The 15,310-nt window shown below is 39.3% G+C and overlaps 1 protein-coding gene across 1 annotated transcript in view; it reads left to right on the forward strand.

Annotated features, from left to right (window-relative positions):
• ELK3 (ETS transcription factor ELK3) overlaps positions 1-10,099 on the forward strand; it is an 82,515-nt gene extending 72,416 nt beyond the window's left edge. Inside the window, exons 4-5 of the mRNA XM_049884119.1 lie at positions 4,705-4,827; positions 8,076-10,099. Of these exons, the coding sequence (XP_049740076.1) occupies positions 4,705-4,827; positions 8,076-8,174 (222 nt within the window). The 3' untranslated portion in view covers positions 8,175-10,099. The remainder of the gene's footprint in view (positions 1-4,704; positions 4,828-8,075) is intronic.
• The last annotated feature ends 5,211 nt before the right edge of the window (positions 10,100-15,310 follow it).

Below are 15,310 nucleotides of genomic sequence, written 5' to 3' on the forward strand. Positions count from 1 at the left end.
CAAGATGAAAATAAGATTCTGGTAGGAGGGTCTTTCCCCTGGGAAATGAACATCCATTGCCCTTGGGTCTGAGGGCATCCTCTTCCCGGCAGCTGATTGGGATCAGGAGCTCCCTGTCTGCAGTTCAGAAGGGCCCATTGCTGAGACTTCAAGCTGAGACGTTCTTTGGTGAAAGAACAGGAAGCTCAGCTTTTGCTTGTGGCTTGTTTCTTTAACCCCTACACCTGAGGCCCAGCCCACCCTGCCTGACTCCAGGAACTGTGGAGAGAGGCAATGAAAGCTCACACTATACCTGAGATAACCCAGGCCAGGCTTTACAGGAATTTTCCTTAAAAAAGCAACCAAATAGCTCTTTCTTTCAGGCCACAGGAGCTTCAGGGAGAACAGGGATGGGAGGGAGAGGAGCGAATGAAGTCATTTCACAATATTTATTTGCATGTATTATAGAAGACATTTCAAACATATTAGCCATGAGAAACAGAAGGCTACTGTATTCTGAGTACATCCTGTATCCCATAGAAACTAAATGTGCAAACATCTCAAATGCAGACACGGGTACAGATTTTAGAACGTGGAAGTATAAATACTACTTACTATACATTGCCCCCCCCAAAAAAAAACCCAAACCCGGTGCTGTTGAGTTGATTCTGACTAGGAATGTGTATTTATGGCCATGGATAAGAGAAAAATAGCTATGTTTCGTGGTTTAGAAAATACTCATCGTCTCTTTTGAGCTTTGAGGCTGTCATTGACAGGTAAACTGAGAGGCCAGGAACACACTGGTGGTTAAATGTTAATGTGCCACATTGTGGTTGAAGCCTGGCTCCAGAGTAGCATGCAAATATTAGTCCTCAGATCACCTGAGCTTGTGGGGTTTGAGCCTGACACAACTGAGAAGAGCCTTGAAGTGCTGACTGACTGGCGGGGGCTTGTTTCAGAGCATATAAGTACTTTTCATATACAGTTCAGAATTTCTCCCAAGAATAGATGAAATACATTTAGTAAGTACGTCAGGTTGTTGTTGTATGCTGTTGAGTCTCTTCCAACACATAGCAATCCTATATAGAACAGGATAGAACTGCCCCATAGGGTTTCCTAGGCAGTAATCCTTACAGGAGCAAATTGTCAGGTCTTTTCTCTCACAGAGCAGCCAGTGGCTCGAACCGCCAACCTTTTGGTTAGCAGCTAAGCACTTAACCATTGTACCACCAGAGCTCCTGACGTCAGGTACACTTTCAATTACAGGTTAGTCCCTGCCTTATCACAGGGTTCTGTTCTAGTGACCTCATCATAAATCAGTTCTGATGTAAAGAGAATACCTTTCTTTTTTTTTTTTAATTTTCATTATTATTGTCTTTTATTATCAGTATCTTTATAAATCCAATCTTTGTCTTTGGAGGTTGGAAACATTATATACACAAACTTACAGATATGATGGCATCAGCAAATTATGCATTGCAACACTGTATGTAGTACATATTACTAATGCTAATAAGATGTACAAAAAAAAAGGTCGGCTGTAAAAGTGATTTGTCATAACCTGAATATGTCTAAAGTCAGGGACTATCTGTAATTACTAATTCATCTCTTCATTCAAAAACATTCATTAAGTACTTAGAGTGATTGCAACATCTGACACTTGTTGAACATTTGCTATGGGCCAGGCACATATTAAGAAGGTGTACATAGATTATTTAATCTTCCTGACAACACTGTAATGTAGGCATTTTTATTCTACCCATTTTACAGATCAGAAACTGAGGCATAGAGCAGTTAGGTAACTTGCCCAAGGTTACATAGCTAGGAAATAGTAGTTCTGAAATTGAAACCCTGGCAGAGCCTACGCTTGACCGTTAATCCTTAACCGTTAAACCAGATGGCGTCATACACCTGAGAAATTGCCTTGGACTAAAACAATGTGAAACTTATTCAAAACGTGTATTTATTGGTCACTCAATATGTAGGAAATGGAACCAAAGACTTAAATAACATTGTATAGTTTACTTTTCAGCAGCTTCACAGCTTGAGAACCTTTGGATGTTTGTCTCCATTCTGCTAAACAGAGCAGACGTTTCAGTTGAGATTTAAGCCAAATGCTCTTGATAATTAATGAAGCTACTGAGGCCAATTCTAGGAAAAAAAATAACATTTTAGCATCCAGCATGATGCAATCTGAAATGCTGGTGCCTTTGCTGTGGTTCTTCTTATACGAAGCACCTTACTGACATCACAAAACCACTGAGGGCTCCTTCCAGTCACCAGAGTTGCAAAACCACCCTGGGCCAGGGAGCTTGCTTCCGCTGAGAACAAAAGCCACAAAGATTTACCAGTTGGGACTGGTCGTTTCTTCTGCTCTCTAGCTGCCTTGCAGGCCGGGACTCCTAATGTGTGTGTGCAAGCAAATGCAATCCTTGGCACTCTTGTGGGAAATCCAGACTTTTGGCTTTACACCCAATCTGACAAGAAAGGATTGTTTTTTAAACCATTGCCAGGGAGATGATTTCTCTTCCACCCATGTCTGGAGTGAAATCGGGAAGAGTCAGTTAAGAGCTTCTGAGGAAGCTGTTGCAGGGTATTTCAGTAGCAGATCCTAACGTATTAAAGGGTCATTGATAGGGAAAGTGAAGCTTGGGAGGCCTTTAAAATGTGTGTGTGCATGTGTAACCCAAGTAATGAATGTTTGCTGTAGAAAAATAAGATAACATAGATAAGAACACAGAAATGGCCACCAAACACATGAAAAGATGCTCAGCGTCATTAGCCATCTCAGAGATGCAAATCAAAACCACAATGAGATACCATTTTACTCCACTAGGATGGCTAAGACTAAAAAAAAAGGTGGGGGGGGTAGAAAATAGCATATGTTGGCGAGGATGTGGGGAAATTGGAACCCTTACCCATTGCTGGTGGAAATGCAAAATAGTAGCCGTTATGGAAAATAGTGTGTCAGTTCCTGAAAAAACTAAACATAGAACTACCATATGACCCAGCAATTCCACTTCTAGGTATATACCCAAAAGACTTGAAAGCGGAGACTCAAATAGAGACTTGTAGAGCAGTGTTCGTTGCAGCACTATTCACAATAGCCAAAAGGCGGAAACAACCTAAATGCCCATCAGTAGATGAATGGGTAAACAAAGTGTGGCTCATACATACAATGGAATACTATTCAGCCAGTAGGATAAATGCAATCTTGCTAAATATGGATGCTAAAATGCATGCTAAATATGGATGGAGCTGGAAGACATTATGCTGAGTGAAATAATCACAAAAGGACAAATATTGTGTGACCTCACTTATACAAAAAGACAAAAAAGAAGGCAAATGTAGAGAGAACAAAGTTTTTTATGATTACCAGGTGTGAGAGGGAGGGGGGAAGGAGGGTTAATGGTGATGGAAATATTGTGTTAAGGGTAGGGTTACAAAACTGATCATTGTAATTGCCAGTAAGTTGTACAGCTATAAAAAGTTGAACTGGCAAAAGTTGTGTGATAGATATATTTACAATAATGACCACACACACACACACAAAAAGTTGCAGAGGCTGTTGATATACAACCAAAACCCTCATGGGATTTGGTTTCTTGTTTTGGAGGTTTGGGGTCATGGTTTCATAGGACATCCCAATTAATTGGCCTAATAACATGTTTAGTGCTTCTTTAGTACCTCCTAGTTGAATGTGTGTAGCACCTGGGGTCTTAAAAGCTTGCAAGCAGCCACCCAAGGCACAACAATTGGTCTCTATTTGTTTGGAACAACAGAGGAAGAAGGAGAGTTAGGAATAGGAGGAGGATACGGAATGTGTGGCTAATTGCCTCTGTGAACAGTTTCCTCTGCCAAGAGACCAGAAGAACTGGATGGTGCCCGGCTACCATTACTGAACATTTTGATCAAAGATTCCATAGAATAATCCTGATCAAAAGGGAGAAAGTGCAGAACAGAATTTCAAATTATCATGGACTTCAGACTTCCTGGAGCCTTGGTGGCTGGATGAACCCCTGAAACCATTACCCTGAGATAATCTTTAAATCTTAAACCAAAAATATCCCCTGAAATCTTCTTAAAAGCAAACAATAGTTTAGCTTAACTAGTAAAAAATGTCTGCCACGAGCATAATGCTCTTTTAAGAACTACCTACATGGGATCAAATTGACAACAACAATTCGATTAGATTAGATAGGAACCTTAGGGGGCAGTGAATTTATGTTAATGGGGGAAGAACAACTCAGAAAAAGAGGGTAAGAATGGTTACACAATTCAAAGAATGTATTCAGTGTCACTGAATTGTATATGTAGAAATGTTGGGGAAAATATATATATAGATAAGAAAAAAAATAAAGCCCACCCGTGGGATCCTGTTTGGCTTGGACATTGAATCCTCTTTTTTAATTTGGAGGGGGAACAAGTTGAATAAATCATCCTGGCAAAAGTTGCTCCAACCTTGAGTTTTCCACTAGAATGATTAGGGATGGTAACTTGTCAGTACTGCTCTCCTTTACAAAACTGCTAACAGAATTAGCATTTAAGAAAAGTAAAATTAAACTGGGCCCGGGCTTGCAGCAGTAAAGTCGTCAGGTGTTCCTTAGATGGCAAGGGCTGTTTTCTTGGCCTATTGTTAGCACACCTAACCACTCTGCTGCTGTAGGTCGTGGCGGGAGCCAAGGATACTTACGTCAAGCATTGTCTCTTTGCTTTCTTTCCCAGACACCAAATGGATTGCTTTTGACCCCGAGTCCGCTGCTTTCCAGCATACATTTCTGGAGTAGTCTTAGTCCAGTTGCTCCGCTGAGTCCTGCCAGGCTGCAAGGGCCAAACACGCTGTTCCAGGTGAGCATTTGGACATGAACCCTTTGGCATACAGAACTTCTAAGGATTTGTTCCCCCTATAAATCCTGTAAAGTAACATTGAGCTCTGCCCTATGGTTAAAATATTAAGTTTCCAAAGGAAGTCACATAAATGGGGTTTGCACACCCTTCAACGGCAGAAATTTTCACTGAGGCAGAAATGGCTTCTTCATGTCAGGTAAATGGAACAATTAGGTTCCTAAAGGGTTTTGGATACTTTCATTGACTCTGAAAACTGTCAATTAAGGAAAAGGCAAAACTTTAAACATTATTTTTTATAAAAGACTTTAAAATATTAACATCACTTGAAATAAATTGGAAAAAAAAAGTGATTTCTCCGTACTGTGACAGAAAAGGTATCTGCATAAATCCATGAATCATATTCAAGTGTTCCTTGTTCCATAAACCAGGAGCATCCAGGACATTTGGTTAAAAACAATTGAGACTCAGCTGCTTTATGTTGTAGAGCTCCCGATGCTAGGTGAGCACATTCATTACGCTTTCACACACTAGAGTCTTGCAGTAGCAGCACATGAAATCAGTGTTTACTCTTTGGAACCCAAAGATTGTTACTCACCGACCAAGATGCTACTGTTGGAAAATCTGAGTGTCAGTGGAAAGGATCCTAGGAAGAGGAATGAAGCAGGATAAAGTGCAAACTTCTTAGCCCTTCACCGTCCTGTCCCTCTTTACCTAACTCTAACCATGTCCCTTCCACCCTGCATCCTGTGCCCTGCAGTGTGGCTCACCCCAAGGCGCCTTAAGTTCTTTTGCTCCTGCTGAGTCTAGCACACCCCATTCGATATTGTTACTGTCTGTTCATCTGGCAATCTCTCCCCCACTGGACTGTGGACCCCAGGAAACCAGACCTGCATCTTATTCAGTGTAGCATCCCCCAGTGTCTAGCACATTTCTTAGCACATTAAGTGATGCTCAGTAGTTACTTGTTGACGGATTAAATAAATGATGCCTAAGAATTCCCAAAGAGATGTCTAAGAAAGCTAAGTGTTAAAAAGATCAGATCTTCATGCTTTTCTGAGCTGGTGACTTTGCTTGTCAAGGTTAGTATTTGCTGAGTACCAACTCTGTGCCAGGAGCTCAGCATGCTGGGATTTAGGGTCTCCTTGGGAGAAGGGTGGAGGTACAAAGGTTTTGATTGCTATCTTGCTTCTCTGGTTTCCTAGAGACATTGGGGTAGGATGTCATACTGTGACTATATCCTTGGAGTAATTGGGTTTCTTTCTCTTCCCTGGCCCATGTTCCCATCACAAGAAATTGAGCTTTGGTCATGCACAGCCAACATGTTGATTCTTAACCATTTTGTCTCAGGCAGGGAAACAAAAACTAGAAACAGATAGCAAAAAGCAGTGAGCAAATGTAGTATTGGGAAAATTTTAGATTAGGAATACTAATCTTTAGGTGGAGAGCTAAAAGGCCTCATTTCCTGAAAGTCTCACCATTGAAGCAGCAGTATTCTTGTATTGGTCCCTAGGTGGCACAAATGGTTGATTGCTGGACTAGTAACTGAAAGGTTGGCAGTTCAAACCCACCTAGAGGTGCCTTGGAAGTAAGGTCTGGCAATCTACTTCTGAAAGGTTAGCCTTGAAAATCCATGAAGCAATTCTGCTCTGCACACATGGGGTCACCATGAGTCAGAATTGACTCGATGGCAACTAACAAGTAGAGCAGAAAGGAGTTGTGTGGCAACAGTAAGCTCCACGGGGGTAAGGACTGCAATACCAGCTCTATCCTAGAATCTAACACAGGGCATGATAGATAGTAGGGGTTCAATAGATATTTGAATAATGAATGGCTTCTCATTTCCCCCCTTTCTGGGAATTCTGCCATCTCTTTGGTGGAGGGCTTGGTGAGATTTGAATGCTATAGCTGGGAGTTCTTTGGGTTCCCCTTCCTTAAATATTAACTTTTTCCTTAGTATGAGAGTTGAGGAATTGTCCCCAAAGTAACCATGGTTCATATCCACAGTGATTCGAATCATTATCAAAATCTTCTGGAGACCAGCAGTTCTCAAAGTTATTGTCCAGCAGAATCGCCTGGAGGTTATGATAAAATACAGATTGTTGGGCTCCCCCCACCCAGAGTTTCAGAATGTTGTATTTATTTTAATTCAACAAATTCAGAAGGTCTGGGATCGGGCCTGATAGTAGCATTTCCTTCAAGTTTCTAGTGGCTTTTATTTGGACTTGAGGAATAAGTAGGGAGTGAAAACTAGGATGAGGCAAGGATTAGTGACTTAAAAAAAAAAAACAAAACAAAACTCTGTCTAGGGGCCAGGTACAAAACAGTTACTGAAATAACTTGAAAATTGCAAAAATATATTTACTTGCTCTACAAATATTTATTGTACTTCTAACATGTGCCAACCTCTAGAGCTTGATATTTGATGTTTAAACAAAGTTTAATATTTAACTCATCTGAACTAAATATGAAGACAGCCCAGGAGATCATTCTGATGCATACATGTCACACTAAAAACTAATTGTGAATAGTCATGTACTAAAAGTAGGCCTTGAATATTCCTGTTCAGTTGGGAGTCTTCACTGATACATTTGTTTTCAGATCTGGAACTTGTTATCAAAGCATATACTTTTATCATCTTAATTACAAATACAGAAATTAATTTTATTAAGTCTTGCTATTGATGACTGATCTAATAAGTTTGATCTTATCATTTTAATTAGAATATTTCTCAGCTTCAAAATATATTCTTGATCTTTCATCTTAATCTTTCAATACGAAAACATTTCTCACTTTCAAGTTACTCATAAATATCTTTGTAGTGTTTTGAAAAACTGATGGCAAATTTCAAAATACAGTATTAGAAATAACTGACTCGTGAAGAATATCTACAGTTTTCAAAATTGAAATTTTTTTCTTAATGTTTAAGGCAGATCAGCATCTAAGTAGTTTTGAACATCTTTTTCTATAGTATCAGGACATGCTTTAGCGACATAAAATACATATTTTTTCTAGTAGCCTAGCCATATAAAGCAAGTAGGGACATTTTCTGGGCCTCGTCCTGTTTGCTGCATGTAATCTGGCCTCGCTGTGGCTTTCTAATTCTCATTCCATAAAATAGACTGGCAACTGGCCTCCAACACAGGGGTGATGGGAGAACTGATCTACTCTGGTCTGTCCAGGAATGCGAAGAACCAAATTCTTCCCAGTGGAGTTGCAGTAATTATTTTAAACTCTTTCATCCCCTACAGTTCCCAACACTGCTGAACGGCCACATGCCAGTGCCAATCCCCAGTCTGGACAGAGCTGCTTCTCCAGTCCTGCTTTCTTCCAGCTCTCAGAAATCCTGATGACGTCTGGCCGCAATTAAGGACTCGTTAAGGGAAGAAAGAAATTTGCCCTCAAGGACTAGTTTACCTATGTCATGAGAAGGACATTGTGAAACCCTCTGTTAATTTGGTTTGCACTTTTCATAACATGGATAGTCTAGATTTATGTTAGCATTTTTTAAACTTTTTTTTTTATATTCAAGTATATATGAAAATCTGTTTTGCATTAAATGAACTTTAATTTTTTTTTTTAATATCCTCTTAGCTCTTAAGTGTCGAACACTGTTGACAGTGAAGAACTTTTCTGAATGGATTTCAGTGTAACTAACAAGGATGTGAAGCTTGTTTTCTCTGTAATTCTGCATATGCTGAACTGTGCTTAACAGACACTATAACCAGCTGTGCCTTCCTCCGCAGTTAGTTTTATGTAAATGATTTATATATTTTTTAGTATTAAGAGAATGTTTGAAAGACAAAAAATTAGTATCAACTCTCTAGTAGAATTTCATTATTTTTCACAAGTAGGCAAGATGAAAGCATATTCTTATTACTTTTCCTTTTGTGCTTTCAATTATATAAGAATTGCCTTAGAACCTCTTTTGGACTGAAATTCAGTAAATGTAATGTCCAATTGATGTTTTTATAAGAACAAACTAAGCCATATTTAGACAATAAACATTCATGAAAGTAAATGTTCTAAAGCGCATTTTTTAAAAATGAATTTTGAAAGACTAGCCTCCCAGCTGTTTACAGCATTTTTTATACTCCTCCCAAACAAAAACTTGAGATGGAAAATCTACATCAAGTTCACTCTAGCCATGCTCCAGGACTTTCCTTGGTTAATGTGTTCTTATTTCAAATAACTAGCCCTGCTATTCCCAGTTTTCCGTAGAGAATCACATCCCTTTGATTTTTTTACTGTGTCAGTAAAGGGGCTAGGTTTTCTCTAAACTCCTGGAACTTAAGAGGCTCCAGACTGGTGATAAATACAAGCAAGAAAGGAACAATTCTGTAACACTGAGTACCTCCAGGTGTATAGGTATACCCTGGCTTGTGGAAATTGAGAGGTAGGACACTTTGCTTTATGTATTTATTACTGAATTTATGGTGGAGATGAAGGAAACCTGATAAAAGAAACAGAGAACTCTTTAGGAACCTCGTCATTGTGGAACTGAACTGGCTGATTAGGTAACAATTTGTAACACTGTGCAGTAAATTCTTTTCTGTAGCTTAGAGCACTGATAATAGAAACAGATTTGCTCTTCCTTCAAAACATCAGCAGGCACCACTCTATAGAAGCATCGTTCTGTACATGAAGTAGGAAAGTTCTAATGCAACATAAGAAAAGTGGAAAGTGCCCAGTGCTTTAAATTCAAGATTAAACCAATTAGTTGCCATTGAGTTGACTCTAACTCCTGGAAACCCCATGTGTGTCAGAGTAAAACAGTATTCCACTGGGTTTTCAAGCCTGATTTTTCAGACGTAGATCTATAGGCCTTTCTTCCGAGGCACTTCTGAGTAGAATCAAAATTCCAAAGTTTCAGTTAGCGGCTGGGTGTGTTAACCATCTACACCAACCAGGGATTCTTAAATTCAAGATTAGGTTAAGTATAATCCTTAACTACAAGTAGTAGAAACCAAATTGAAATGTGGCTAAACAATTAATTGAATTTTCACACTAAAATTTTGTTATAATACATGCAAAGTTTGATATTTTCAATTGGAAACGGGCATCTGTGGGGGGTGGGGGATGCTATGTGACCTTTACGGAGAGGAAAAATCCAAACATTCCAACATTCATCTTTGACTATAAAGCAATGGGGCCGGTTCCGACATCCACAGATAGGCACTACTGTCACCCTCCTCATAGGCTCAGGATAATTCTGTACTAAAATAAAAGGAGCTGGTCCATTGCCACTGAGTCAATTCTGACTCATAGGAGCTGGTCCAGGGAACTGATATTCAGCAAACAAAATATGAGAGCTAGATGGGGCCTTCAAGAATACTTCCCACCACCTGTTTACAGATGAGGACAGGTGCATAGGAGAAATGGCCACACAGCTAACTAAAAACAGAACAAAGATTGGTGCTTAGTCTAGTTCTGTTTCTGATGCCTAGCTATAAAGACTGGCCCGGAACAATGTATTAGATAGAAAAACCAGAGGAAGATACAGCATTAAATTTTTTTTTGTCAGATAAATGAACATGTCTTAAATGTAAGATTCTTCTCTAGAAGCTAGAAAGTTAATGTGTAAAAATCTCATTCAAAAATATTTTCAGTATAATTTTCGAATGTAAATGCTGACTGGAAATATGCAAATGACTACAAATCTGATTCTTGTTTTTTCTTTCTCTAAATACTGATTAAATGTATACTCTAGATACATTAGAAATGGAAAAAATATCATTTTGGATGGATCAAGAAATTCACTATACCACACAGAAAACTGGAGGTATTGAATTATAACCTTGACAATTTTACCCCATTCTTTTTTTAAAAAATAGAAGTCTTTTAGTCAGAAAATAGGTTCCAAAGAATAGATTAAATAACTTTTTTTTTTCCTTTTTATATGTCTACTTGATCAGTGTTAAACTGCTATTGGCTAAAGTTTTATAAAACTATAATCTGAACATTGGTCTCTTTGTACACCTGTTTTCTAAGCCTGCAAATCTTCATTCATTTTCATATATGTATCATTTTTATTATGTTATTTTTGTTCAATAAATACATTGTGATAAAACGCTTAAGGAAGCTAGTGGGTTGGTTTATTTCCATTTATTTGGGATGACTCAAATTCACTTTTCCATATGGGGTACAAGCTGGAAAATGAGTCTTGTCATCTGGCCTAAATATGGCACATCAAAACATTATAGATAGATGATAGATAGGTAGATAGATAGATGATAGATAGATAGATAGATTAGATAAGATAAGATATATAAAAATTTAAGGAATTAAATATAATTGGGGGGAAGGGAGTGGGTTTGAAAAGTGGTCCCCTGATCTTTTTAAATCTTAAGCTTTATCGGTCACTCAATATTGAGATGGGGGCAATGAGAAAGGAGGGAAAAACCAAATTACCATTTATTCTTTTAGTCATGTTGACACAGGAAAATGTGATCAGGTAGATTTGGTTATAAAGGTTATTGTTCCTCCCAGTCTCACCAACTCTGCCTGATCTGGCTGTGGTTTTCATGGATGAGCTCAATGCTCTCTCCATCGTTAGTTTGATATATACAGAGCGAGAGAGAGAGAGAGAGAGAGAGAGTGTGAGTGTGTGTGTGTGTGTGTGTGTGTGTGTGTGTGTGTGTGTGTGGTGGGGAGAGGAGCAGGGAGAAATACTGGATAAATGGAGGTCCTGAAACAAAATGCTGACTGTCAGAACTCCTGTGTCAAAAGCTCATGGGCAATTCAGAGCAGCATATGGTATGTCACACTTGCAGGTAGTGGTAGGTACTTGCTGAAGAAACATTTGAGAACCAACTACCTTCCAAGTATTATTTGAAAATGGGGAATGGAAATCTGGCCACTGTTCTCAAAAAGCTAAGAAGACATTTTGTACATAAGAGTTCAAGTAAATCAGTTTTATAAAGTGTCCTTTTGTACCTCAATAGTCACCGGTATCTCTCCCTCATGTCCACACTCTCTTTGGTTATCTGGGATAACCAAATATTGGCACTGAAGAATATACTATGTCCAACTACCCACTCCCAGATGAGTCAGGCCTCTGAGACCCACTTTTATTCACTATTTCATCACTAAACCCAAAACTCATTGCCATCAAGTTGACGCTGACTCATAGCAACCCAACAGGAGAGAGTAGAATTGCCACAGCGTTCCTAAGGCTGTAAATCTTTATGGACACAGACTGACACATCAAATTCCTGGCTGGTGGGTTTGAACTGCTGACCTTTTGGTTAGCAGCTGAGTGCTTAACCACTGTGCCACCAGGGCTCATTACTTAATCACTAGGTGACATAATTTTAGTTTATAACAGGAACCATTTAAAAAACTGCTTATTATGTGCACGACATTGTTCTATGTATATTACATGGATTATTTTATTCAGTCTTCCTAACAACCCCCCCACGTGTCTTTCAGTTTGTCGTACTGTCATGACTTCTGTGTTGCCACTGGTATTTCAAACACCTGCAGGGTCATTCATGGCGGACTGGTATCACCTGAACTTCCAGACTAAGGCAGACCAGAAAGAAGGACTTGGCAGTCTACTTCCAAAACATTAGCCAGTGAAAACCTTATGAATAGCAGCAAAACATTGTCTGACATAATGCCAGAAGATGAGCCCCTCAGGTTGGAAGGCACTTAAAACACAACTGGGCAAGAGCTGCCTCCTCAAAAGTAGAGTCGACCTTAACAACATGGATGGAGTCAAGCTTTCAGGACCTTCATTTGCTCATGTGGCATGACTCAAAATGAGAAGAAACAGCTGCAGACACCCATTAATAAGAGGAACGTGGAATGTATGAAGTATGAATCTAGGAAAATTGGAAGTCGTCAAAAATAAAAAGGAACACATACAGATTGATATTCTAGGCATTAGTGAGCTGAAATGGACTGGTAGTGGTATTAGCCATTTTGAATCAGACAATCATATGGTCTACTATGCCGGAAAATGACAAATTAAAGAGGAATGGCAATGCATTCATCATCAAAAAGAACATTTCAAGATCTATTCCGAAGTACAATGCTGTCAGTGATAGGATAGTATCCATATGCCTACAAGGATGACCAGTTAATGTAACTATTATTCAAATTTACACACTAACAACTAAGGCCAAAGATGAAGAAACTAAGATTTTTACCAACTTCTGCAGTCTGAAATTGATCAAACATGCAGTCAAGATGCATTGATAATTATTTGTGATTGGAATGAGAAAGTTGGAAACAAAGAAGCAACGGTAGTTGGAAAATATGGCACTGGTGACAGAAACGATGACGGAGATCACATGGTAAAATTTTGCAAGATCAATGACTTCATTGCAAATACCATTTTGCAACAACATGACCAGCGACTATACACACGGACCTCATGGAATGGAATTCAGAGGAATCAGTTCGACTATATCTGTGGAAAGAGATGATGCAAAAGCTCAGTATCATCAGTCAACACAAGGCCAGGAGCCGACTGTGGAATAGACCATCAATTGCTCATATGCAAGTTCAAGTTGGAGATGAAGAAAATTAGAACAAGTGCACAAGAGCCAAAGTACAACCTTGAGTATATCCCACATGAATACAGAGACCATAGATGTGACACAATGAACACTAATGACCAAAGACCAGATGAGTGGTAGAATGGCATCAAGGATATCATACATGAAGAAAACAAGAGATCATTAAAAAGACAGGAAAGAAAAGACTAAACTGGGTGCCAGAAGATTCAAGCCTCAAGTTGCAATATTGAAGGATTCAAGCTTCAAGTTGCAATATTGAAGGATTCTACAGGCAAAGTATTAAATGACGCAGGAAGCATTGAAAGGAGATGGAAGGAAGACACTGAGTTTCAAAATGAATGGTCAATATTCAACCATTTCAAGAAGCAGCGTATGATCAAGAACAGAAGGTACTGAAGGAAGAGGTCCAAGCTGCATTGAAAGCACTGGCGAAAAACAAGTTTCCAGGAACTGACGGAATACCAACTGAGATGTTTCAACAAACAGATGCATTGCTGCAAGTGCTTACTTGTCTATGCCAAGAAATTTGGAAGGCAGCTACCTGGCCAACTGACTGGAAGAGATCCATATTTGTGCTAATTCCAAAGAAAGGTGATCCAACAGAATGTGGGAATTATTGAACAATATCATTAATGTCACACACAAGTAAAATTTTGCTGAAGATCATTCAAAAACTACCGCAGCAGTACATCGACAGGGAACTGCCAGAAATTCAAGCCGGATTCAGAAGAGGACGTGGAACAAAGGATATCGTCACTGATGTCAGATGGATCTTGGCTGAAAGCAGAGAATATCAGAAAGATGTTTACTTGTGTTTTCTGATGATGCAAAGGCACTCAACAGTGTGAATCATTAACAAATTATGGTAACATTGTGAAGAATGGGAATTTCAGATGTGCTTACCAGGAACCAGTACAAAGACCAAGAGGCAGTCAGTCATTGGAAGAGAATAAGGGGCTACTTCTTGGTTTAAAGTCAGGAAAGGTGTACATCTGGGTTGTATCCTTTCACCATACCTATTCATTCTGTATACTGAGCAAGTAATCTGAGAAGCTGGACTATATGAAGAAGAACACAGCATCAGGATTGGAGGAAGACTTATTAACAACCTGCATTATGCAGATAATACAGCCTTGCTTGCTGAAAGTGAAGAGGACTTGAAGCACTTACTGATGAAGATCCAAGACTACAGCCTTCAGTATGAATTACACCTCAACATAAAGAAAAAAATCCTCACAACTGGACCAATAAGCAACACCATGATAAACGTAGAAAAGATAAAAGTTGTCAAGGATTTCATTTTACTGGGATCCACAATCAACATCCATGGAAGCAGCAGTCAAGAAATCAAAGGAGTTGCACTGGGCAGATCTGCGCAAAAGACCTCCTTAAAAGTGTTAAAAAACAAAGATGTCACTTTAAGGACTAAAGTGTGCCTGACACAAGCCATGGTGTTTTCAGTCACTTGTATGCATGTGAAAGCTGGACAATGAATAAGGAAAACCAAAGAACTGATGCCTTTGAATTATAGTGTTGGCAAAGAATATTGAATATACTATGGTCAGCCAGAAGAACAAACAAATCTGTCCTGGAGGAAGTCCAGCCAGAATGCTCCTTAGAAGCAAGAACGGTGAGACTTTGTTTCAAGTACTTTGGACATGTTATCAGGAGGGAAAGCTACGGTTAAGCACTCGGCTGCTAACCAAAAGGTTGGCAGTTGAATCCACCAGGTGCTCCTTGGAAACCCTATGGAGCAGTTCTGCTCTGTCCAATAGGATTGCTATGAGTTGGAATCTACTTGATGGCAGTGGGTTTGGGTTTTTTGGGGGGTGGGGGTGTATCAGGAGGGACCAGTCCCTGGAGAAGGACATCATGCTTGATAACGTAGATGGTCAGCAAAAAAGAGGAAGACCCTCAACTTCAACAAGATGGACTGACACAGTGGCTGCAACAATGGGCTC

This window comes from Elephas maximus, chromosome 4, assembly GCF_024166365.1.
Source record: "Elephas maximus indicus isolate mEleMax1 chromosome 4, mEleMax1 primary haplotype, whole genome shotgun sequence".
In the NCBI taxonomy this organism is placed as follows: Eukaryota; Metazoa; Chordata; class Mammalia; order Proboscidea; family Elephantidae; genus Elephas; species Elephas maximus.